The sequence below is a fragment of the Prionailurus viverrinus genome, chromosome B3 (assembly GCF_022837055.1).
Source record: "Prionailurus viverrinus isolate Anna chromosome B3, UM_Priviv_1.0, whole genome shotgun sequence".
Classification (NCBI taxonomy): Eukaryota; Metazoa; Chordata; class Mammalia; order Carnivora; family Felidae; genus Prionailurus; species Prionailurus viverrinus.
The window spans coordinates 99086701-99113803 of record NC_062566.1 but is presented as its reverse complement, the minus strand read 5'-3'; the positions used below and the strand labels follow the sequence as shown (position 1 = coordinate 99113803).

The window sequence follows — 27103 nt, the reverse complement described above, 5'->3', positions numbered from 1 at the left end:
TAATTCAAAGAGATATATGTGTCCCTATGTTTATTGCAGCATTATTTACAATGGCCAAGATACAGAAGCAACCCAAGTGTCTGTTGATAGATGAATGGATAAAGAACATGTTGTGTGTGTACACACACACACACACACACACACACACACACACACAGGACTAATACTCGGTCATAATAAAGAACAAGATCTTCCCATTTGTGACAGTATGAATGGACCTAGAGGGTATTATGCCAAGTGAAATAAGAAAGACAAATCACATGATTTCACTTATATGAAATATCTAAAAAAACAAACAAAAAGCAGAAACAGACCCATAAATACGGAGCACTGATGGCTGCCAGAGAGAAGGGTTGGGGAATGGGCAAAAATTAGTGAAGCGGAGTGGCAGGGAATAAGTCATGGGAATAAAAGGTAGAGTGCAGGAAATACAGTCAATGATATTGTAATAGTGATATAATGGGGCTGATGGCAGCTATACTTGCTGTGAGCATAGCGTAATGCGTAAACTTGTCCAATTACTATGTTGCACACCTTAAACTAATGACATTGTGTAAGCATACGTCAATAAAAAAAAAAAAAATGTCTCCAACACCACCAACTTACAGCTACTGAATTGATTTAGAATCAAAAAAATGAAATTCATCTTGCTGTTCTGATGTATACAAAGTAAAACTCCCTTTCACGGTTAGAGAATTTTTTAAAAGAACAAAAAACACACAAAACTAGAAATACATCACCATAATAAAGGACTGAGTGGAAGAAAATTTAATAAATTGGTATTAAAATTATCTTTGTTCAATGTTTCAAAACAAAAACACTTTCTCATTAAACAAAAATAGACTATGTTCTTTTAAAACAAAGAAAAAAGAGCAACCAGAGTTAAAACTTCTTAAAAAAAACAAACAAAAAAACCCACCAAACCCTGATCTTGTATCACAGCTCAAGTCAAACTATTCTCAGAATTAGTGTGGGTTGCCAAATTTTCAAAGTTATAGTGGGGTTGTGACTTCAAGAGGAATTCATGTTGTCTAATCTCCCAGGCGTGGAAGGGGGCAGAGGCAGAAAGAAGGTCCTCCTGGGTGTTCACAAAAGTGAAAGCTGAGAAAAATTTGGTATGCAGGCCCCTAGCTGAAATGCAGGTATATGTTTTATCAGGAGAGGAAAACAACACATCGTATGTAACATTCGAAGGTTAGTATAAAATTAGTTCTTCCCCCAAACATTCAATTCTGTGAGATCATTACTGTTGCAGCAGGCTAATCAATTTTCAAAGTGAGGATACATTTTTTGTGTAACAGGTAGCTACATTTTCAACTGCTGCAAGCTATAAATGTGGATGTTGGTAGCTATTGTGTCTATTTTGATTTCATATCTGAAATTGAAATCGTGGGTTGCCTGCGTGGCTCAGTGGGTTGAGCGCCGGACTTCGGCTACAGGTCATGATCCCACGGCTCAGGAGTTCGAGCCCCACATCGGGCTCAGTGCTGACAGCTTGGAGCCTGGAGCCCGCTACCAATTCTTTGTCTCCATCTCTCTCTGTACCTTCCCCATTCACGCTCTGTCTCCCTCTCTCAAAAACAAACATTAAAAAAAGTGAAACAGTTAACTTAAAAAAAAGTTTGATAATTTACAAAAACTCAGATTTTTGTGTGATTAATACTGCAATGCATATTGAATAAAAGAATGAATATTTATACAACTGAATACTATACACCAAGAAACAAACCTACCCAATGTGGGATATTTCACTCACAAACACAATGCTAATGAAAGAAATAAAAAATATGCATACTACAGATCCAATTTATATAAAGTACAACAACAGAAATCAGTCTATGGTGTTAGGTTGTAATGGCAGGTAGCTGGTGTGGGCTAGGAGAGAGAGCAAGGGGAGGGGCGTCTCTTCTGGGCACTGATGGTGCCATTTCTTGATCTGGGCACTGTTTAAATGGGCGTGTTCACTCTACGAAAATCCATCCAACTCTACACTTACGATGGGTGTACCCTAAAGAAAGTCTTCTTAAAAACAAAAAGCTAGGTAAGATCTGTTTACCACAACTTCCATTCTTCTGCATTTTACGGGAACCAATTTAACATTAGTTCCACCTTGCTCATTAAACATACATATCGATGGTATTTAGAAATTTAAAAATAGTATTCTTGGATTTAGGATACTAGATTGCAGAGTAAGATCATTTTTTAAGTGGGGGGGGGGGGAACCCTGATATCATGTTCATGTCAACCAGGTAATATGGAAAGATCTAAAAGGGGTTTCCAAATCTCAACTATCCACGGGAAACCAAGGTTTAACTCTATTTTGAAAAAATACAGAACTACTCCTTTGTTTGAAAAGCAAGGAATGAAGTCAATGTTGGCAGTCTGAAGATTGCATGAGGAACCAAAACAGATTCAGGCCGGATACATCTTTCACAAAAGAATGGCTTATCAAAGTGTTCTAATTGTTAAGTACATTTTCCAGTAAGGAAATACACTGATTTTCAAAGTTAGTGGGGTTGATAATTCAAAAACTATTACTCATTAAGCCTTTGTTGCTGTGATCTAGAGAAAACGACAAAGTTTACAGAGAAAACCTATATTCAAATCATGAAGCTGAAGTTTTAATTTTTAATCTGTCAGTATTTTAAATAAAAGTTTTTTTTATATATAATCAAACTGCCAATAACTTAGATGCTAGGTTTCATCATATCCTAAGCCCATTTATATCTTCTTATAACAGATAATTAATACTTTCCAGAGAAACCAATCACTAATATGAGCTCACATTAATCAATCACTACCATGTACTAGCTGTATGTGATACATTCCAAGTATTTCCCTTCGTGAACCACTGCCTGGAGGCAGAATGCACTACCATTTGCAAATACGTGATGCCTCTCCCTGCTGAAGGATTATGCGTCCCAACCTTTGAACTCAGTCTGCTATGAGACATGCTTTAGCCAGAGAAATCCAAGTAGGTCACTTCCAGCTGGAAGTTTTAAGAGCTATATTCTCTTACCTCCCTCTACAATCTTTGAAATGGAAGTCAAGATGCACCCTCTGTCTGGATCCCTGATTTCCCATGGTGAACACTGCCTCTGTGCTAATCCACAATGGACAGGATGAATTAATAATAAGTATGCTGTGCTGCCATAAACCTACAGAGATTCGGGAGTTGGTTTTACAGGATAGCCTGGCCTATATTGACTGACACAAATCTGTTCTTCTAAAAAAACTGGAGAGTGAACCACAGAAAACGGTTTTGCCCAAGTGAGTCTATAGGTAGTAAATGGGGCCAACTAGGAATTCGGGAAGCCTAAACCCCAAAGCCCACACTTTCCATTCTATTCATGTTTTCATATTTTATAAAACTTAACAATTTCTTCCTAAAAGTCTCAAATATGGGATTCCTGAGATTGAAAGGAAGAAGATGAGAAATTAACATGAGTTTCTGTACAGAGGAAATTATCACATTATTTGTAATGAAGAAGATATAGAAACAGAAAGAATTTTCAATTTACCAAATGTTCCTGAAATATAAACTAACCCATGCATGTGTCTGTGGGTTTGCAGAATACCAACACATTAGTTATTGACCCATTACAACAACCAGCTGTCCCACCTACCCATGCCCAAGGCAGGCCACAGCACTTAGCTACTCATTCAACAACCTGTGCTGGGCGCTGGGAATACAGACAAGAAAGACCACCCCTGTCTTCAAGGGACTTGTTTCCCAGCATGACAAGACACAGACAACTCTAATACAGCTCAGAGCACTGAGATACACACACACACACACACACACACACACACACACACACACGTGTACGCTTTTGAACTTCAAAAGTTCACAAAAGGGCTTTTCACTGAGACTAGGAGTGAGGAGTGTCAGAGTTCCTAGGGGAAAGGACACGTGGGCCATGTTCTAGAGGATGGTGGGAGTCTATGTTAGTATTGAAAGCCGGAGCACATTCTAGGAAATGAGAACGTCAAAGGTGTGAGGGGCAAGGAAAACATGGCCACCTGGGGAATTTAACTTGAATGCCAGGCTAGAACACAGAGAAGACAGAGCTGGTCCTGAGGGCTCACCTGGAAGCAGAATAAGGAGAAAAGCAAAGCAAGAACACACTTATCCATCAGAGAGCACCTGTGCCCAGGCTCCTCCAAGCTCCCATTAACTCAGCTTCAGTAAGACAAAACCAAAGCTTCCTGAAGCTTATTCATGCCTCACCTGTGACATGCATGTGATCAATAAAGAACTTGTAAGGAGGTTTCTCTGTGAATTAGTCAGCAACATAGCACTTCAAAGAGGCTGACATACTTTTCACAAAAAGTAGAAAAAAGAGAAGGTCAACACAGCACACTTTAACGTGAAAGGCAAAGAAGTTAACAGAAGAGGCCACCAGCAAATTGAAGTCACTCAATGATACCTCTGTGACCCTCCCTCCAAAGGTTAGGACTTCTTTCCAGCTACACAGAATTTATTTTGATGTACCTTATGCTACTTGCCGTTCTAAGTACCACTTCAAACCAACCAGCTACTAAACGCAAGCCTTCATCATTGTGCTTTTTGTAGAGAGGGCTCTCTCTGCAGAGAACTGGATTCCAGACTGGACAGATTATCCTAACAGCGCCAGTAATCCTTGAGTTGACAAAGCAACTTCCATTTTTATTAATAAATGTAACATTCATTACAGCATTCCTAGTTCAGAAATAAACAGGATTTTCCAAGCCACACTCCCAGGAGGTGAGAGACTCAGGGGCATGGTTCCCGTCCTTCAGATCACTCTCCACCTGCTACCTGCAGCAACACACTCCTTATCCCGGATCCTGGGCACCACAGCTGGCTTCGTGACCTGAGGCCACTTTTACTGGGCTTCTCTGCACTTCAAGTCCCTCCTGTGTAAAATGGAGTCAGAGGGCATAAGGGTCTTTCCAATGTTCACTTTCCATGTTTTTAAAAAGAAAAGTTACAGCAAAAGATTCTCTCCCTCCATGGAAAGACAGGATGGGTATAAGTGCCTGAATCAGTCATAATTCCAGAAAGTCTGAGTAAAGGCATAATTGGAAGGACCAATGCAAGTATTCTCCCACACTGACATGTTAAAAGCAACTATTTAATAAACATGTGCTTTAAGGACAACACAAATTAAATCTGATTTTTCTAACTAATACATGAATCAAGTCAATAGTAAAATTATTATGGATTAGTAAAGCAGATAATTACACTGATAATTAAGTTATTGGGTGAAGTCAAGCTTTCCAACAAACCGCTCCAACACTCTGGATCCAAGAGAACTGAAGAAAGAAAAGAAAACAAAACCTCTTTTCCGCCCCAGTTCCCTGATGGCTCCCCAGCCTTTCTTTCCCCCCAGTACAAAGTCAAGGGCTGCTCAGTAAAACAAGGTACTCTGTATTTAATTTCCCACAATGGGGGCGCCTGGATGGCTCAGCTGGTTAAGTGTCCCACTTTGGCTCAGGTCATGATCTCATGGTTTGGTTCCTGAGTTCGAGCCCCGCATCCGGCTCTGTGCTTAGAGCCTGGAGCCTGCTTCGGATTCTGTCTCCACCTGTCTGCCCGTCCCCTGCTCGTGCTCTTTCTCAAAACTAGATAAAACTTAAAAAAATTTAATTTCCCACAATGGTATTGTAAGTTTTCTCACACTGCTGTAACGAATTACCACAAGCTACAAACACAGATTTGTTTTCTCAGACATGCTGGTCTAGAGGCTTGCCTCGTTTCTCTGCCCAAGCCTGAAGAGGCCAAAAATCAAGGGGCCACTAGGGCTATGTTCCTCTGTGAGGTTCTAGGGAAGATGGTTTCCAGGGACATTTCAGGCTGTTAGCAGAATGGAGTTCCATGTGACTATAGGGCAGAGGTCCCCATTTCCCAACTGCTCCTACCAGAGCTATTCTCAGCTTCTAGAGGGGTGCCCACATTCCTTGGCTCACAGGCCCTGCCCCCATCTTCAAAGAAAGGAATGTGGAGTCCTGCCTGTGCTTCAAAATCCCCAGCCCCTTCTTCCTGCACACTTCTGGCAGTCTTTGACCTACGTCTTCCACCTTGAAGGACTATTGTGATTATCTTGGACTATGGGGCAGGCCCAACGTAACCCCCCTATTTTAAGTTCCCAGACTTCAATTCCATCTGCAACGTCCCCTTTGCCATGTGAGAGAACACATTCTCAGCTCCCAGACATCAAGGCATGGACATCTTTGATGGGGAGGGAGCATTCTCTACCAACCAAATCATAAATACATAGAAGACAGAAATGTATCTTTTGCAAGAAAACAGTAATTCTGCCCACACCACACAGCGGAGATTTAGCCTAAATATCCATGAACAGAAAAGACCGCAGCAATGACCTTGTGATGATTCTGAACGGACACGAAAAAGCCCATTTGTTGTTAGTGCTTGAAGTGATGAAAATGTATGTTAGGATTTGAGAAAACAAAAATGTTAGGGTCAAACTACAATAGCAGAAACCAAGAAAAATGTGATATTCTGAATCAACTTCAACTTTCTGGGATTATTCACTACGAATCATACCTCAAAGTTTAATTTTAAAAATACCATAAAATATCTTAAAACCCACCTTAAAGCCTCTCACACAAATCGGAATGGGGAAATGGTGATAATTATTCCCTTTCAGATCTTCAACCAGCACAGGTCAAACTGCCTAGTTTAAACACAGCAGTAGAGATGTCAACATGTAGGGGATTTGAAAGAAAATGTACTTAAATAAGAAAGTCTACTGTTTACTTTGTGCGCAGAAATCAAAGCTAAACCCAAAAAGGGCAAAGAACAGCTCCCAAATTGCAATGGCAAAACCATCAAAAAGCTTAGAAAACCATAAAAGTATTGGTTACCCAAAATTTATAGAAATATAGCAGTTAAGGGGCTCCTGGGTGGCTCAGTCAGTTGAGGGTCCGACTTCAGCTCAGGTCATGGTCTTGCAGTTTGTGAGTTCAAGCCCTGCATCGGGCTCTGGGCTGACAGCTCCGAGCCTGGAACCTACTTCAGGTTCTGTCTCTCGCTCTCTCGCTCTCTCGCTGCCCCTCCCTTGCTCACACTCTCTCTCCCTCTTAAAAATAAACGTTAAAAAAATTTTTTTAAAAGAAATATAGCAGTTAATAATCAATTCTTGCTGTTAAAACTCAAGCTATATAACACATAAAATGAGATAATCACCTAGATATATGTATAAAAATTATTCATGTCAGGAGTGATAATATTTAACAATAGGATTTATAATAAGTATGTAAGCCAAAAATTTTAAAACATTCCATGGTCTGAATAATCTGAACTATATATGGTATAAAACTGTTCCCAAGTGATGCAAGCTGGAGTGCCAATCATTCAACAAACCATGCTAATGTATTTCCAAGTCATCTGTTAATTGTTAGAAATTACTGGTGTGATCCTTTATTTGATATAACTGTCACAACTAAGCCATGTCTGAGCTAGGATTCAATAGAACTAAACTCTTCCAATAACGTCCCCCATTTAATTGAAAGCCAACAAGTAAATAGAGTCTTGATATAGAGATACCTTCTATTGAACTAGTATCAATGAAGCTCAATATTTTCCTAGCCCCAATACTGTAATTTTTTAAGTGTTATTTTTTTAATGTTTATTCATTTTTCAAGGACAGAGAGAGACAGAGCACAAGCAGGGGTGGGGCAGAGAGAGAGGAGGACACAGAATCTGAGGCAGGCTCCAGGTTCTGAGCTGTCAGCACAGAGCCTGATGTGGGGCTTGAACCCATGAACCATGAGATCATGACCTGAGCCGAAGTCTGATGCTTAACTGACCGAGCCACCCAGGTGCCCCAACCAGTACTGTAATTTTTATGTTCACTCTTTCTATTATTACCAAAGCCATGAAAACCACTTATTGAGCTGTCCTATTCAATTACTTAGCTTCATTTTACAAAATTTTGTTCACCTTCAATCTATGTGCTTTGAAAACATCAGTTGGTCAAACTCCAATGATAACTGTTAATTATATTCTTCATATTTATCAAGTAAGTGTATTTTCATGTAACTTGGATAATTTAATAGTTTTTCTCTTAGAATATTTTGATTTTAAGTTTGTTTCCCTAATATTCTCTGCTTCTCTATCACAGGCTTCTGTATTTGGTTTTATATATTCTATCACCTACTTGTCAAGTAAAAATATCCATTTTAATAACTGAAATTTTTTCTCTTCTAAAACCAAAGAAATAAGAACGGTTAGAATGGCATGTAATAAAGCCAAATCTCTAAAGTATTTAATCATCTAAATGCTATCTCACAGTTCCTATTAAAGCGAATATTCAGGTCTTTGATTTCCAAAGTGACTTTTGTGTCAATAATGCCACAAGCTGCCCATCTCACTGAAACCATGTTTCTTGAATGACAGTAAAGTTTAATATATTTCAGACTTGGCTCCTTCCCAGCTCCATGAAATCAAAAGTCATCACCTATCTTCAAAGTCTTGAACACCATATTTTAAGCAAATTTTTAAATCATTTCTATGTGAAATGGTTTGAGCCTTGTCAATAACGACTGGAATTTTACTGCCCTGATTTAGGAGTTTTACAAGAAGCTGTTCTCATCTAATTCATGTTTTGTAAGAATCAAGACCATAACTTTAAACTGCCATGGTACATTCAGGTAAGAGCTATTTTTTGAAGTCTCAATAAACACTAAATCAGAATATTATTTTCAACTATGAAGTATGTTGTTGGTATCTCAAATATTTTTTCCTTTCCTTTAACAATACTCTGATTTTTTTGAAGTTATTTCCATTTCTTTGAAACTCATGCTTCTATTTTTCCAGTTCTGAGATACATTTGACATATAACATTAAGGCATACAATACGTGAATTTGATACCCTTATATATTGCAAAATGATGCGACCATATCCTTAGCTGATGCCTCCATCATGTCACATACTTACCATTTCTTTTTTGTGGTAAGAACAGTTAAGATCTACTCTTAGCTTTCAAGTTTATAAAACAGTTTTATTAACTATAATCATCATGCTGTACTTAAGATCCTCAAACCTTATTCAAATTATAAGTGGAGGTGTGTAAGTGTTCATATACTTTGACAAGCATCTCCCCATACCCTCAATCCCTTGGCCTCTGATCCCATCATTCCAGTCTGTTTCTATGAGTTCAGGTGTTTAGATTTGAGATATATATATATGATCGGTAGTATTGAGCTTTCTCTCTGACTTATTTACTTAGCATGATGTTCTCAAGGTCCATCTATGTTGTCGTAAATACAGGATGTCCTTTCTCATGGCTGAATATTACATTGTATATACATATACAGTTGGGCCTTCAACACAGGTTTGAACTGTGAGGTTCCACTTACAGAGATTCTTTTTCATATGGTAAAGTCCTGTATATGTAGTTTCTCTTCCTTAGGATTTTCTTAACCTTTTCTTTTCTCCAGTTTACTTTTAAGAATACAGTATATAATACATATAACGTACAACCTAGCTGTTAATTGACTGTTTATGTTATCGGTACGACTTCCAGTCAACAGTAGGCGATCAGTATTTAGGAGGAGTGAAAAGTTCTATGAAGGTTTTCAACTGTGTTGGTGGTGGTGGGGGTGGTTAGTACTCCTAACAGCCATGTTGTTCAAGGGTCAACTGTGTACCTTATCTTTATAAACCACTCGAACTGCTGACAGACACTTAGGCTGATCCCATATTTGGGCTATTGTGAATAGTGCTGCAATGAACACGAGGGTGCAGGTATCTCTTGGAAACGCTGTTTTCGTTTCCTTTGGATATACACCCAGAAGTGGAATTGCTGGATCATATGGTAATTCTATTTTTAACATGAGAAACTTCCATATTGTTTTCCACAGTGGCTACACCAATCTACATTCCCACCAATGGGGGAATTTACATTCCCAGTGTGTGAGGGTTCCCTTTTCTTCACATCTTCACCAACACTTAACCTCTCATCTTTATGATATCCATTTTAACAGGCATAAGGTGATGTTTCATTGTGGTTTTGATTTGCATTTCCTTGATCATTAGTGTCCTTGAGCACCATTTCATGTGGCTGTTGGCCATTTGGAGGTCTCCTCTGAAAAAAGGTCTATTCAAATGCTGTGCCCATTTTTTTTAATCAGACTGTTTTGTTATCAAGTTGTAGGAGTTCCTTTGGATGTTAGACTTTGGATATTAACTCCTTATCAGATACAGGATTTGTAAATATTTTCTCCTACTCTTGAGATTGCTTCTCCATTTTGTTGACCATTTCCTTTGCTGTGCAGAAGCTTTTTAGCATAGTGTAGTGCCACTCATTTATTTTGCTTTTGTTGCCTTTGCTTTTAGTGTCAAGAAATCATCGCCAAGACCTAAGTCAAGGAGCTTATTCCCTATATTTGACTCTAGGATTTTATGGTTTTAAGTCTTATACTCAAGGCTTTAATCCACTTTGAGTTGATTTTTGTGTAGGATATATGATAGGAGACCAGTTTCATTCTTTAGCATGTGGCTGTCCAGTTTTTCCAAAACATTTTATTGAAAAGACCAGCTTTCCCCCTTTAATTATTCTTGGCTCCTTTGTCACAAATAGACCATATATGTGTAGGTTTATTTCTAGACTCTCTATTCTGGTTCCATTGACCTACATGTATGTTTTTATGGAAATACCATCCTGTTTTGATCACTATAAGGTTTGTGATATGGTTTGAAATCAGGAAGCATATCTCCAGCTTTGTTCTTCCTCCTCAAGATTGCCTTGGCTATTCAGGGTCTTGTGTTGTTCCATACAAATTGTTTATTCTACTTCTCTGAAAATTACTGTTGGAATTCTGATAGTACTGCTTTGGCTAGTATGGTCATCAATATTAGCCTATGCTCATGGGTTAGAATTATTCTTTCCATTCTTCAATTTCTTTCATCAACATTTTATAGTTTTCAGTGAACACATCTTTCACCTCCTTGGTTAAACCTATTCCTATTTTTTCTTCCTGATGCAACTGTAAATGAAATTGTTTTGATACCTGCATTTGTTACTGATTTTTGTATATTGATTCTATACATCGCAACTTTACTGATTCATCTTCGTTCTAACAGTTTTTGGTGTAGTCTTCAGGGTTTTCTATGTATATATAATGTCATCTGCAAATAGGTCATTTTACTTCTTCCTTCCCAGTTTGGGAGACTATTTCTTTTCCTTGCCTAATTGCTCTGCCTAGGACTTCTAGTACGATATTCAATAAAAGGATCCTGAGTGGGCATCCTTGTCTTACTCCTGACCTTAGAGGAAAAGCTTTCAGTTTTTCAGTTGACTATGAGATTAGCTGTGGGCTTGCCACATGTGACCTTTATTATGTTGAGGTACATTTCTCTGTAGCCAATTTGTTGCACATTTTTAGTCATAAATGGATGTTGATTTTTTGGGTTTTTTCCCCTTAATCTCTGAGATCATCCTGCAACTTTAATTTCCTATTGTTAACGTAGTTTATTTGCTGATTTGCAAAAGTTGAATCATTCATTCTTGCATCCCAGGAATAAATCCCACTTGATCATGGTGCATGATCTTTTTACTGAATTCATTGACATTTTGAGAATTTTTACATCTGTGTTCATCAGGGATATTGCCGTGTAATTTTCTTCTCTTATAGTGTCTTTGTCTGGTTTTGGTATCAGAGTAATGCTGGCCTTGTAAACAGGAGTTTGAAAGTATTCCCTCAATTTTTTGGAAGAATTTGAGAAGAATGGTTATAAAGTCCCCTTTAAATGTTTGGTAGAATTCAGCAGTGAAGTCATCTGGTCTTTACTTTCAATTAGCAATCAAACTCCTCCACGATCTCCTTAATAGTAACTGGCCTGTCCAGATTTTCTATTTCTTCACGATTCTGTCTCAGGCTGTATTTCTAGGAATGTATCCATTTCTCCTACGTTGATCAATTTGTTGGCAAATTTGTTCATGCTAATCTCTTACTATCCTTTTTATTTCTGGGGTAGCAATTGTAATGTCTTCCTAATTTTGAGTCATCGTTTCTTGGGGAGTCTAAAGATCTATCTTTATCTTTTCAAAATACTAGCTATTAGTTTGGTTGATCGTTTGTCTTTTTTCTATTTGTTTTGGCTCTGATTTTTGCTATTTCTTCCCTTCTACTGACTTTGGGCTTAGCTTGTTGTTCCATTTCTAGTTCACTGAGGTATAGGGTCAGGTTGCTCGTATTTATATTTTGTTAAAATAATTAAGCTGTATTCCCTTCTGTAAGTACAAACTATTTTAGGTTTATATTCCTGTATAGCACACAAAGATATTCTAGGCTGCAGTGGATTACTAGTTTTTTTTTTTTTTTTCAGATTCAGAATGTTCATGTTGATGTGATCTAGAAGGATAAAACTTACCCACACCTTGTTGCTCCTGTACAATAAAATGAAATTCTTGAACTTATAAACATCAAAACACCAGACGCCACGAAACTCAAGAATAGTCCGTTAGCAATAAAAGAACACAAAGTTAAAAAAAAAACAAAACAACAACCCACTAGTTAAAAGCTGCATTAAATAGTCTGAGGATAATGATACACAGATGACTCCTATGGCACAGATGTCTGCGGCTTCCTAATAATTGCACAGCAGAGAGATGCCACCCACGGCACCAAGACCCAGGCTGTACAGACAGAATTTCAAGAGCAGACCCCACTACAGCCTACAAAATTAGCTTGAACAAATGAGTTACACTGCACTTTATATCACCACTTCTCATATTACTACTGTATTATTCATGGATACGGAAGAGTGTTAGCATCAACCAGGAGGGCCACTGCAGTGTGAACAACCCAAGAACAGTCCTGGCTGCAACAATCACATGAAATAGTTCTTCTTGCTTTAACACTGTCACTTGGAGACCTTTGATATTTTTCCATTCTGAAACATGCCAACTGGAACAAAATGATACTCTGTTACTTTTAAGAAGTAAAAATGCCCAAAACAGGAGATTTCAACAAAGCATAGCCTAGAAGGGAAAACCATGATGAAGAGTTTTCCTCTGTAATGTTGCTAAATTTAAACCATGTTGCTACCAAAATAGTCACCACCACCATGACCCTATTTACCGATTAATTAAGAGCAAAACAGTTGTCCCACAACCTTAAAAGGAAATGAACAAAAATGGACTTAAATTCTTAGTCCTATTATATCATGTCCTCTACTTATTAAAAAAAAAAAAAAAAAAAAAGAGAGGAAACAGTAAAGGGTGTTAAGTTTATTTTGAGAGAGAGAGAGGCAGCAGAGAGGGAGGGAGACAGAGAATCCCAAGCAGGCTCCACATGGTCAGTGCAGAGCCTGACACGGTGCTAGAACTCATGAACCATGAGATCTGAGATCAAGAGAACCTGAGCCAAAATCAAGAGTTGGATACTTCACCAACTGAGTCACCCAGGCACCCCTCAATGTTTCCTTTAACAAAAAACCCCAAATCTCTGCTCCAGATCTCTCTGCTCTCCTGGCTAACTCCTCCTAACCCCTCACCTCCAAGCTCAGGTGCCATGCCCTCAGAGGCCCTTCCCTGTCTACCCAATCCAAGCTCTTGCCCCCCCCCACCACCCGCTGTCCTCACAGCTCCATCGTCTTTTCCTGCACTGCACTTCCCACAACATGCAGTTAGCACGTATTCACATGAGAACTTAGTGTCTGCCTCCTCACTAGACAATGTACTTCATGCAGACAAGGTTTGCACACTGCAGTATATCCAATACTTAGCATGATGCCTGGCCATAGAAAAGTGCTAGATAAATATTTTTGAATAAATGAACAGTGAATAAATTGCTAAATGCCAAAAGCAAAACAAGACTTCCGGTTTTCTTTGAACACATTATATATTAGGTGAAATATCTTGGAGTATTACTATTTCAAGAGCAAATACACACACAAATAGAGATTACACAGAGATTACACAACAGTAGCACATATTTACCATCCTGATCTGACTTTGCTTGGACTGTGGCATGCATGGAAGATGGAGACCCCATTCTCCAGCAGCCACTACCATCAACAAAAGGGTACATCCTGATACGCCACTGGGCTGTGGGGCAGAAGGAAGAAACAACATGGAATGTGAGCACTTGGCCTCTTGACTAATAACGGTAACCACAACTACCCTTTAAGATCTCCTGTTTACAGCTCCAATCAAAGATGACCCTTTTGCTGCCAGTATTGCACAATCAAATTTCAGGGCAGATGAACCACTGCTGATTCAGGTCAAACAGCTTTTGTCAAGTTTACCACAGACCCTGGCATTCTGACAGGAAATGGGGTGAGCAAGAGGGAAGAAAACGCAATACAGGAGGGCCGGGGAAGGGCCCAGAGGCAAGGACTCACCAGGAAGGGTAACCGGCAGGTACCTGGGAAAGGAAATCCAGGGTAAAGTTGACACATAACTGGAAAAGCCAAGTAGACCAACAACCTTGACAAGAATAAGGACAGGCTAAAGGGCTAGAGGTCTTGAGATCAGGTAAGAAAGCCTATTTATTCACAGGTAGAATGAACTGGAGGGTATGGTCACCTTCAAGTGACAATGGACTACAAAGTGCACCATATCAGTGGGAAAAGTGCAAGTGATGGTCAAATTGGAAGAGCTAAAATATTATGACCCATGGAGGCCAATGCACGGTTTAGCAAAGGTCAGGGAGAAACAGATGGGACTAGGTACTAAGTCAATGGAATATGCAGAAGAGTGGACTGCAGGTCAGGGAGGTCAGGAGAAGCAGGGTAATCAGCAGCTTACATCAAAGTAGACTTAAGGAACAAACTAGGGGCGCCTGGGTGGGTCAGTCTGTTGAGCGTCCAACTTCGGCTCAGGTCATGATCTCGCAGTCTGAGTTCAAGCCCCACATCAGGCTCTGTGCTGACAGCTCGGAGCCTGGAGCCTGCTTTGGATTCTGTGTCTCCTTCCCTCTCTGCCCATCCCCCACTTGTGCTCTGTCTCTCACTCTGTCAAAAATAAGTCAACATTAAAAAAAAAAAAAAAAAAGAACACACTGAAATGGAAACAGAAGGAAATCATTTTAAGTCCAATAAACTTGGAGAGATGGAAGAAAGGAAAAAGGCCATACCTGTGAAAAAACAGCATTCAGTAAAGGTGAGGCAGGAGGAGAAACATTTGAAGCAAAGGTTAAATATGTAAGAGACTTTGTCTAGGGGTCAACAGAGCAGGTGGGAGGAGAGGCAGGCACAGCTGACCAGAAGTGAGAGTTTGAGAGGGAACAGGAGTGAGGAATTTGTGAGCAAGGTGCTAGGCTCAGGTAGGGCAGAATACCGTGCATGAGGCCCTCATTGTACAGACACCAGGATGAGTAACATGCATAAGCGGAAGGCAGTAAGGGCTAGGTGATCAGCTCAGTGTGTCTGATCTACTCATCTCCCTTAGTCATAGCTGACTGACCCTGGCCAGGCCTCTCAGATTCCCTTTCCTGACAATTAAAAACCTCTAAAAGAGACAGAAGGTAGCTGGAGACAAGTCACTTTACAACCCCCGTTAAACAAGACCCACATTAACTCTTGTTCATACTCAGCAGAGCTGTTCCTATCTTAAGCTTTAATAATTTCTCCAGTTTTGTTTTTTTTTTTTTTAAGCCACAATCATTTGTTGCTTCTAACAGAAGTATCTTGTCTGATTCAGCATGGCTCCTGCCTATAGCCAACTCATTCATTTTATATATGAGGAAACAGAGGCTCTGAGAATGTATGATTTTCCCAGGTTACAAGACAAAGTTCCAATTTCCTCTTACTACTAGTAATGTAGACCATAAACACAGATTGAGACAGACAACTAACAAAAGATTCAGAATTTAAATCACTTCGGGTAAAATTCCGTTATAAAAAGTAAAACCTTTATGAAAAGTTAAACTGGAGCACATGGAGGTAGGTAGTGAATAAAGAAAAAGCCACTGATCTTCCGATAGTAGCTACTGGAAGATCTATTTCATATTCCAGCCATATTTCATATTCTATCATAACATGAAGCCTGAGGTGGCGCCTGGGTGGCTCAGTCGGTTAAGCGTCCAACTTTGGCTCAGGTCATGATCTCATGGTTCATGGGTTCGAGCCCCGCATTGGGCTCTGTGCTGACAGCTCAGAGCCTGGAGCCTGTTTCAGATTCTGTGTCTCCCTCTCTCTCTGCCCCTCCCCCACTCGCACTCTGTCTCCGTCTCTAAAATAAATAACAAAAAAATTTAAAAAATGAAGCCTGAGTAATCAAAGATTTCTATACATTTTCTTAACTATGTAAATCCATGGTATCAATATAAGATCTAAGATTAAGGAAAGTAAAGTTACTGAGCTAGAGGAAGATCAACACACAGACAAATGGAAGGACCAGGTCTATAATATCAGAACTTTTTTGGCTTAAAAACTCTTGTCTTTAACAGTGTCTTATGGTTTGCCTCCCTCCCTGTTTTTATATTATTTTCCTCTGAAACACAGAGAACAAACTGAGGGTTGCTGGAGGGGAGGTAAGCAGGGGGATGGGCCTAAATGGGCAGTAAGGAGGGCACTTGTGATGAGCACTGGGTACTGTATCTAAGGGATGAACCACTGAATCTACTCCTGAAATCAATACTATACTGTATGTTAACTAATTTGAATGTAAACAAATGAGTTAGAAAAAAAACTTTGGTCTTGGTATCCTCCAAATATTTTTGCACTATAAAATACTTCTCATACTCATTAGCCTTCCAAGATTGTTATTTCACTTCCTCCTTTTCTCAGGATCTTTGTAAATCTGACTTTTGTTTTCCTTATCAAGTGTCCTTCCCTTCATAAAACTTAATTTCCCCTTCTCTAGCCAAGTTTGGCTGCTAAATAGTTATCTTTCCTGTTTTCCTAGTTGTTTCATATTTTCAGATCTAGCCATTCCCTCATTAATACAAGACAATCTTAACTGGTACATTCCAGCAAACTTTTTTCATGGCACTGCTTCAGAAACTCCTTCAGCAACAGGAGGTCTTTTAATAAAAAACATTAACAAAGGTCATCTGTTTCTAAGACTGAGTATCAAAACAACACGTACTTCCACGAAGCTTTTCGATTCTCTCTGACCCACGGGTTTTCAGTAAAAATGGCAATCAAGTCGTATTTATTCCAGATGATCCAAACCCATTATGATAAATATGTATTAGCCAATGCACCATATAGAAATTTCAGGTAAATCGAATTTTGCTAGAAAAAGAAACTATATTACACATTAAATAATTGAATTAAAAGAAAAAACTGTCCTATCTAAACAAGTAGAATATATTACCCAGAATGGAAACTCAGGTTTCTCCCCATTTATAGATCAGAAAATCATAGAAAAATTAACATTTTATAGACTTCAAAGCTATGAGAAGAGATATAGTAAACGTCCTATGGCACTTAGCTCTGTTTACTTCCAATCTTTCTAATAATGACCCAAATTCCAGGTACATGTAGATTGTATAAAAACAGCTAGTGCTCAAAAAATAGGAAAATGACAAATCTTAGTGAGGTTCACGAAGACTTAACACAAAAACTAAGTTAAGGAACATCATTTATCTTTCAATACAACTATTCTAAAGTGACGTATGTTGGTTCCACTATATCCCAAGCAGTGATCCATCAGGGGGTAACGGGATGGGAGGGTCTGCCCACCTCACCACTCAGGGGACACGTGGCAATGTCTGGAGACCTGTTTGGTTGTCCTAACAGGGGATGGGAGTGGGGATGCGCTACTGGCATCCAGTGGGTCAAAGCCAGGGATGTGGCTGAACATACAATTTTTGGACAGCCCTTAACCACAAAGAATTATCTGGCCTAAATGACTGAGAAACTGCCTCACAGAGAAAAGAGACTGAAAGAAAAGAGCAGTGACGACAAGAAGTACCAAAAGTTACCATCTGCCAAGGCCTTCCCAATTCTGTAGGAACCGCCTACCTTGGACGCTTGTGGCGTGGATATCACATGGACCGTGCTGGGTTTGACTCCATTAGCCTTTGGCCGCTTATAGAGAGCAAATCTGCTTTTCCTCCGGCCGCGGTCTCCATTAGGTAAAGCACCATTGTACCTATAAACAAAGATGAAAGAGTTCATTTACTTGTAGGTTTTTAAAGTTTTAAGAATAAAGGATGGAAAAAGGGGAGAGACAGGGATGGTCATAAAAGGCTGCCCACTAAACACCCCATAGAAGGAACGGGCTGTAAAACAGACTTCAGCTGTAATGAAATTCAAATCACTTCCAGAAACTTAATTTAAGGGTGATGTACAAAGTAATTATAGGTTTCCTATTCTATAAAGTCAGACTCTTCAAATCTTTTTGGAAAGAGACAGTATAAATAAGCAAATGAGAATTCTGCAGAGGCTGTATTAGAGCTGGCTCAATTTAGCAAGTGTTGTTCTAATGGACCCCAGAGAAACACTCAAGAAATATTTTTAAATGAACTAGTTAGAAAATAGCATACTAATTAAACCTCATCTCTCACTCCCAAATCATGTTAATGTCTTTAGGATCTTTATTTGTAAGAAGACCAAATTTAGTTACTTGCAGTCTTAAGAGTTCTGAATTCTCTACATTCATTCCCATTGCTATTCGAACCGTATACAGTCAGGTAGGCAAAAATACTTGTGAAATCCTATTTTATGTTTGTCACAAGAGGGTTGCCCGTAAAGAGGCCCGGAAATTTAAAAAAAAAAAAAAAAAAAAAAAAAAAAAAAGGAGTTTTAGTCCAAACTGTCAAATAACTTAAAAAGTCATCTGGAAAACAATGTTCTTAATGTAGCTCTCCCACGTTAATACCTGAAGTTAAATACCAGTGTTTAAAAGAAATGCAGGGGGCACCTGGGAGGCTCAGTCAGTTAAGCGCCCACCTCTTGGTTTCAGCTCAGGTCATGATCTCATGGTTCATGGGACAGAGCCCCAAATAGGGCTCCGTGCTGACAGCACAGAGCCTGCTTGGGATTCTCTCTCTCCCTCTCCCTGACTCACATTCTGTCTCTCTCAAAATAAACAAACTTAAAAAAAAAAAAAAAAAGAAATGCAGGACTGCAGTTAGTGATTCTGCTTTCAGTTGTACTTCTAACTTGATTAATAGGTCTCTGTAAGTTCTGACCAAGGTCTCATGTTGCCACACTGACATGACTATTCTCCATCTCCTTCTTTGGAGAAGTTCCTTTAAAGAAGAGAATAGAAAGAAGGGAAGGGAAGGGAAGGGAATCTTTTGAGTTTTACATATATAGGACAGCTCCTTCAGAACACCAAAGTCAGGGATAGCACATCTAGTGGCTCGTTCCTCTCCTCCAAGTCTTACCTCTGTCTCTGTTGAGCCCCACCCAGAAGTACCTGGTGGCCAGTATGGCAAAGGGGACATCAGGCTCACTAACAGTAAGAGTTGGAACAAAGGGGTTTTTTGTTACAATTTGGTAGCTACAGTTTGAGGATGGATTTAAATTATCACTCGAAGTTATTCCTGCTGTGTTTTTAATCTGTTCCCATTTCCATCACAAAGAAACACGCGCTACATAAAAGTGTCTCCAGAATACAGAGATGATTTATTTCCAGTCTCCTTTATCTGAGGCAAGATCAAAACATACATTGTTTTCTTACACGTGTTTGTGATTGCTACTTTAATGAATGTACCCATAAGAAAACCACCATTATAATCCCACTTTGCTTTAACATATTTCCCAATCACTTAAATCAAGATGAATATTTTGTACTAAGAGAAACATGTGGAAATCAATTAAAGCTACTAGGGCTCTCAACAATTTACAGGAACATTTTCACCACTGAAGCCTCAAGGCAAATGGTACAAGATCTGGCAGGATTTCCCGGGCCCCGTCGAGTCTCCCCAGCTCTCTACTGCATCTTTTAAGTGCACACTAAACCTAGCAAGAGCATGTCAGATGCTTCTCAGGGATCCACTCACCACCACACTCCCTCCTCAGGCATCCATCCCTTAACTCCCTAAGGTGAGCCCGAGCACCACACGTGAGTGAAATGGCCAGGCCGGCACCCTCCCCACCACACTGTCACTGAATGGCTGGAGGTGGACAGCTGGCCCACATTGACAATGACCTTCTCATCCCAGAAAACACAACGCTGACCCTGAGACACACCCAGCCAGTCTTCTGCGGAAGTCCAGGGCTGAAAAATCGAAGTGCACAAACTGTGGGGATGTCACAATGTGTCACATGATGAAGCAACAGAGAAGTGAGGAATGAAGCAGATGAACGGAGACAAGCAACAACAAGAGATAGAGAGAGGATCCTTAGGGCTTCTAGTGACCCAGATGCACGCTGACCCTTGTTCACGAAATTCTTTCTAGTTTCGGCTAACTCAGGTTGGTTTCTGCTACCTACAACCCCAAAGTCCTATCTACCATAAAGGGGAGGATAAACCCACAAAAACCAGACATGTCATCTTACCATACGCAGAAATGTTTACGTTGCCCAAGCATGATACCTGCAGGTTAAGCAAATAGTAAGCCAGCCTACACACAGGTTACCTACTTACTCAATCCATCTAGACCATGCTCAGTAACAAATCCTACTGGAAATCGGAGGGATTTCCTATTGGAAATAGGGTCCCAATGAGACAAGTTTCTAATTAGGTTAAGCTACATGGCATTATGAAAACTGAATGAATGACCAAGTACTAGAGCTACAGTGATGAGTATCAGTTTCCTTGTCTTCAGATCTCTCCACTTAAAAGCAAAGAAAGGCATAAAAACAAGTGTGATAAGGTATGTAAACAACAAGATGCACTAGGGCACAAAGCACGTGGGAAGAGGCATGAGTGAAAGCTGCATGGAGGATACAATGCTTGAATGGCCTTTTTTGTTTGTTAAAATTTATTTTATTTATTTTGAGAGAGAAAGAGAACATGAGTGGGAAGAGGGGCAGGGAAGAGAGAGAGGGAGAGAGAGAGAATCCCAAGCAGGCTCTGTACTGTCAGCACAGCACCCAATGCGGGGCTCGAACCCACAAGCCGTGAGAGCATGACCTGAGCTGAAACCAAGAGTCAGACACTTAACTGACTGAGCCACGCAGGAGCCCCAATGCTTGAACGGCCTTGAAATGTGAACAACACTACAGGGGGAAGGTGGGGCAATACTATATACAAGGACAAGGAGTATAGGCAGTTCATTACTGTGAAAGCAAAGAGTTCAAGGGAAGAGAAGTAGTGGGGCGGCGGTGGGGGGGAGGGGCAGGTAAAAGGCAGGGGCCAGGTTACACAACAGCCTGGCACTCCATAAGGGGCATGGCTTTTTACCCTAAGGGGAATGGGGAGCTGGTAAGATTAAGCAAAGGACTAACACAATTGGATATAAAGTCATCGCTAGGACAGCACAGCGCAGGATGGACGACAGCCAGACTGGACTCAAGATGACCAGACGGCAGAAGAAGCCTACCCATGTGGGAAGTGGAGCGGGTCACATAGTGGCCCCCAAGTCAATGGGACCATGTCCCAGACCTTTGAAAAAAGGGTCTTTGCAGATGCAGTTAAAGCCCTGGAGATGAAATCATCCTAGGTCACTGGAGGGCCCTAAACCCAAGAACAAGCATTTTCATAAAGAGACACACAGGGGAAGAGACAGAGAGGACCATGGGAACATGAAGGCAGAGACTGGGGCTAGACCCTCACAAACCAAGGAATGCCTGGAGCCTCCAGGAAGCAGGAAGAAGTAAGGAAAGATCCTGCCGCCCACCCCCACCCCCCAGGCTCCTGGAGGCAGTATGGCCTTGCCTGCACCATGACTCCAGACTTGAGGCCTCCAGAACTGGGAGAATAAATTCTGCCCCCTTAAGCCACCATGTTGGTGGGAATTTGTCCTGATAGCCACGGGAAACTTTAACGGCCTAAACCCAAGCAGCAAGGAAAGGAACTGGAGAATTAGACAAAGCTTGCAGAGAGTTGTTTTCAGTGCTAAGTGAGCATCAGAATCACCAGGGAAGCTTTACAAACCTATGCACACCTAGGTCTCAAGAGATGCTGAGTCGGCAGTTCTGGTACAGGGCTCCAGGGGTGCACACTGTCCAAGTTCCACAGGGGATGTGCACTTGCAGCCACAGTTGAGCTCCTTGGTTCTGAAGACAAGTGTCAATAGTATTTGGAGACCCATCTGGCTGCACAGAGGGAGGGACAGAGAAAGGTAATGGCATACAGGCTTCTGGCCTAGGCCAGGGGGATGGCATTATTAGGAAGACAAACAGGAATTACAGGGGTATCCCGGGAAAGACATGAAGGAGGCAAGAGAAGTTACAGTGTTTAATCAGTTAAAAGGCCAGTTCATAGAACAGAAATGTACTTCCATGATCTGGAACAGACTGGGTCATTGGTGACCTCACCCATCTTCAGAGTAAACAAGTAACAACACAAGCCAGCCCCTAGACCCTGGGTGTCCCTCCGAGCCTCCCCTCCCATAGCACCTTCTCCTAACAGCCAAGAGAGCTCCTCACCCACTGCCCTGCTTCTAATGCTCATAGACTCTTCAATCCGCTATCATTTGATCTTTGCCCCAAATCTAAAAGTACATTTGGGGATACCTGGGTGGCTCAGTCGGTTAAGTGTCCAACTCTTGGCTTCGACTCAGGTCATGATCTCACAGTTCTTGAGTTTGAGCCCTGCATCCGGCTCTGTGCTGACAGTGTGGAGCCTGCTTGGGATTCTCTGTCTCCCTCTCTGTCCCTCCCCCCACGCTCTCGCACATGTCCTTTCTCTCAAATAAATAAACAAAAAAATAAAAGTACGTTTGGTCATGTGTCATGCCACCACCCTACTCCAACCCCCACCCCACTCCAAAAGTCTCCCACTGGCTCTTGTATCAGAGTGGCAGATCAGAGATGACCACAGATGCTCATGACTTCTCCCAGTGAGAGGTGAGTCTAGTTCCCCTCTCCCTAGACCTGCGCTGGCCTGTGCTGGTAAGGGACCTGCTTCCCAACAGGATGCAGAGGAAGTGATGTTCTGAGATTTCCCAAGCCAGGTCTGAAAAAGCCTCGCAGCTTCTGCCTGGGTCTTTTGTGAGCCTTGAGCCGCCATGGAAGAGACCTGGGACCACCGTGCTGGGGAGGCCACACGTAGGGGGTCCAGTCAGCAGTCTCAGCAGAGCCCAGCCTTCCAACCACCCAGTTAAGGCGCCAGTCACATGAATGAAGCAGCCTTGGACCTTCCAGACCAGATCATCCCTCAGCTGATGATCACCAAGGGCTACCAAATGGGGCAGAAAAACTGCCCAGCTGAGCACTGCCTAAATTCCTGACCCACAGAACGGTGCAATAAATAAGATGGTGGTTGTATCAAGCCAGTGAGTTGGGGGTAGTTGGTTACACTACAACAAGCCCCAATACTCCCTTCTCCCTCCTCACAGCCTCTCCTCCATCCCCTGATCTGTCAAGCATGGTCATCTCCTCCTGAACACCATCACAGAATCTTCCCCCCCTACTTCCTGCCTCCCCATCCAGACCAGGGAACATCAAGTCCGTCCCCACCACCTGGCACACCGCACAGGGCTCACAGGCACTGAAACCCACCCAGGGTTACTACATGACAAGACACGACCATCTTCTGTGTAACGGAGTAGAGCTAAAGACGTGATTCTGCCTACAAAGGCAAAAGGCTTCTTTCCAAGAAAGAAGGGCAGAATATTCCCTGGTCTGGCAAGCTCTTCAGCCAGTCAGTTTGTAGAAAGAGTATTTCCAAGTGCTGCTGACACACCTGTTTTAGCTGCTTAACAGGGGCATTTTGATTCAAATCCACAAGTCGCTTTTCAAGCTTCCCATTAAAAAAAAAAAAAAAATTCTGGAGACTTTAAAAACATCCACTTATTTAGTAAGCATGTGATGAAAACTTAACTCTTCACATACGCAGAGCAAATAGTTGGTCTTAACAGTAAAAGTATTTGGATGCTGTAAAGGACAATGAAAACCCTGTTTAAGAAGCCTCACAAGGGGCGCCTGGGTGGCGCAGTCGGTTAAGCGTCCGACATCAGCCAGGTCACGATCTCTCGGTCCGGGAGTTCGAGCCCCGCGTCAGGCTCTGGGCTGATGGCTCAGAGCCTGGAGCCTGTTTCCGATTCTGTGCCTCCCTCTCTCTCTGCCCCTCCCCCATTCATGCTCTGCCTCTCTGTCCCAAAAATAAATAAAAAACGTTGAAAAAAAAAAAGCCTCACAAATTGAGGGTTTTCCCTGGATTAAGATTCAGAGTTCGCATGTTTTCCGTAGTAAGTGCACAGCAAATGCTTTGTGCCAAGAAACTCAGTGAGGGAGGTGTTATTACTCCCAGTGGACAGAACGGTTGAAACACAAACTTGCACAGCTAGGAAAGGACAGGCTGAACCTGAATCCACACCTACTTTTGTCTGACTCCAAGCGTAATTCTTTCCGGTAGCTACCGACAATTTTTAAATTCAAGGCATTTCCTGGCACACAACACAAAGATGCAGTCTTAAGATGCCTACCACCTAAAAATGCATTCGTCAAAAAGAATTTTCTATGGGAAATGGCAAGAGACGTGTGCTAGAGGTTACCGGTTACATTTTGGAGGCACCACGTTTGATCTCGACCAGCCTGAGCTCAGAGCAGCGTCCACGCGGAAACGGGGAAGAAGATGTGGGGTACACAAGTGGAGGCATCATGAGCATTACAGAACCACATTCCAGAAGCAGCATGGCTTCCCACTGCAGCCTGAACGCTCTGCCCTCCCTCGAAAGCAACATTTCTGTCACTTGCACAGATCAATCACAAGCAACTACTACAACCAAAGTAGGCTGTACAACGCAGATGAACACGTCAGTGACCCCACAGATGAGAGACGTGAAGGCAGGGCACACAGTCTGATAAACTCTTGCACTGTGGCACCTGCTTCGACAGAGCACACACCAACTCACCATGAGAGTGAATGCACCAGTGGAACTGTAAGAAAATGCACATAAACCAATTAAATGCCTGACACCAGCCTGACATTATTAGGGCCTCGCTCATTATTTCATCTGTCATAACGCATCTGGATTTGCCTTGCCCGAATGAACTTTATATATAAAGCCCTGGGACCCAACAGCGTTTATTTCTCTGTGCCTAACAAATACTGTAGGGTTACATAAATAGATGTTCATTTCTAGCCAGAGAACTAATTATGACAACACTGGAACAGTGTATCCCCTCTGGTGATAACCTGCTGCTTTTTAAACATCAGTTCATTCAGAAAATCTTCCTGGGCTTGGCCTTAAAATGAGAATTTTCAATGCCCCACTTCTGGCTGGAAAGGGTCTTTGCCTCAAGTAGCTACTTAACGTTCAATCAATATGAAACGAATATGTTCACTCAAGAATGCATCCCGGGTAGTACCTGGGGGAGGGAGGGCGGGAGGGGGAGTCAGGCCTCAGGGCCAGAGCCTAAGGGGCTAAGGGTACTAACCTTAAGGTACTTGCCTCTTAACAGAGTCAGGCAAAGGCAGACAAGGTAACAGAATTGGAAAATAATACTGACAAACGCTGCTGAAATTGAGTTAGAAAACAATGGGAAAAAATGAATCCAAACATTAAGTTCTGAACCTGGACAGTGACAGGTCTTGCCACACCCTACACATGGGATGGGACTCATGGAACCTTTAACGGTTGTCTGCTATAGCTGACCTGTGTGATGGCACAGGTTCATCTTCCATTTTTCTTACACCGTTTTGGTGGATGCTTTTGAGAAGTTTCCTTTTTAATGTTTTAATTTTTTTTAATGTTTATTTTTGAGAGAGAGCCGAGCAGGAGAGGTGCAGAGAGAGAGGGAGACACAGAATCTGAAGCAGACTCCAGCCTCTCAGCTGTCAGCACAGAGCCCTAAGCAGGACTTGAACTCATGAACCATGAGATCGTGACCTGAGCCGAGGTCAGATGCTTAACCAACTAAGCCACCCAGGCGCCCTGAGAAGTTTCCTTTTCATATGCATAAGCCTCTTCACCTCCACGTGGTCCCTTCAAACTGAGGAGGGGCTCAATGAAACAGTCACCACATTAGTGTGGAGATAGTGATGGGGGTGCAGGGATCACCAGCAATTCCAGCTGCAACCCTTTTCCCATCCTGTGCTGTGAACTTACTGAAGATGGGCCTGTTCCTTCAGCTACGAAGACAGCAACACAAAATTACAAATTTTAAAAAGATACCTAAGCCTCTTTCAAGTGTTTCAAGCACATAAGGGCACAGAAAGCATTACACCCAACTAAAATACCGTCCTCTTGTCTAAGGAAGGTGACTGTTTCAGCCATTACTGACATGACTGTCTTTTATGGCTGCCACAGTTCCAAAAGCCTCCCAAATCTTCGCGACAGCTATATTTTCAGAGGTTGCCTTTTCTTATCTGGAGGTGTTTTAGCTTCCGCATACCAAAGTATTTCCCAAAGTGAAATATTAAAAAGTTTTTTATAACAGGAACACAATACTACCCCCACACCAGGAGGTTTTTAGGCTGTTCTTCCTGGGTGTGTACACCCACACGCCCCTTGCAGCAAGAAGTACGGGGACGGCCATCCTGGCCCTGCATCTAATCCCACAGGGGACTTTGCACAAGTCCTGGAACTTCTCAGAACCTCACTTTCCTTCCCCATAATGTAGGAAGGCAGAACATTCTATGGTTTGGATTCTGCTGCAGCGTGCTAGGAGAGGAGCTCAGGAGAGGCATGGCCCCAGCCTCCCTGTGCCATCACTCTTTCTTGCATCCATCCCATTCCTGTGGACTCTAGAGGGTCACCCCTCCCTACGTGCTTCCTCCTCCAACCGGGCCGTTCAAAAGAAACCAACGTGCACAGCAAATCCAGTCTACCTAAAAAATAATGTTCTTTTCATAAACCATTCCTTTATCATCTCACACTTAGCCATTTGCTCCTTTGAGGTATTTCTCCCCCCTTTTTCATCAAATTGGTTAAATCCACAAGTTGTATTTCTTTTTGTTTTTTTTTTTTTTTTTTTTACTGTATTGAACCTTTGACTGTTAAGTATTGCTGGGGGGCCAACAGCAGAACATTTTTCACTGAATACTTAAAGATACGCAAAATGTTGGGAATAGGGAAAACTTGTTACTCTTACAAGATCTAAGACTACTTCTTTTATTCGGTCATTGGCTCCAACAG

General features: G+C 41.5%; 1 protein-coding gene across 2 annotated transcripts in view; it reads right to left on the bottom strand.

Moving 5' to 3' along the window:
• Nucleotides 1–27103, bottom strand: part of PELI2 (pellino E3 ubiquitin protein ligase family member 2) — a 196116-nt gene that overhangs the window by 122664 nt on the left and 46349 nt on the right. For both annotated transcript variants that reach the window (XM_047863857.1, XM_047863858.1), the window contains exon 2: nt 17928–18057. In XM_047863857.1, the coding sequence (XP_047719813.1) occupies nt 17928–18057 (130 nt within the window). The remainder of the gene's footprint in view (nt 1–17927; nt 18058–27103) is intronic.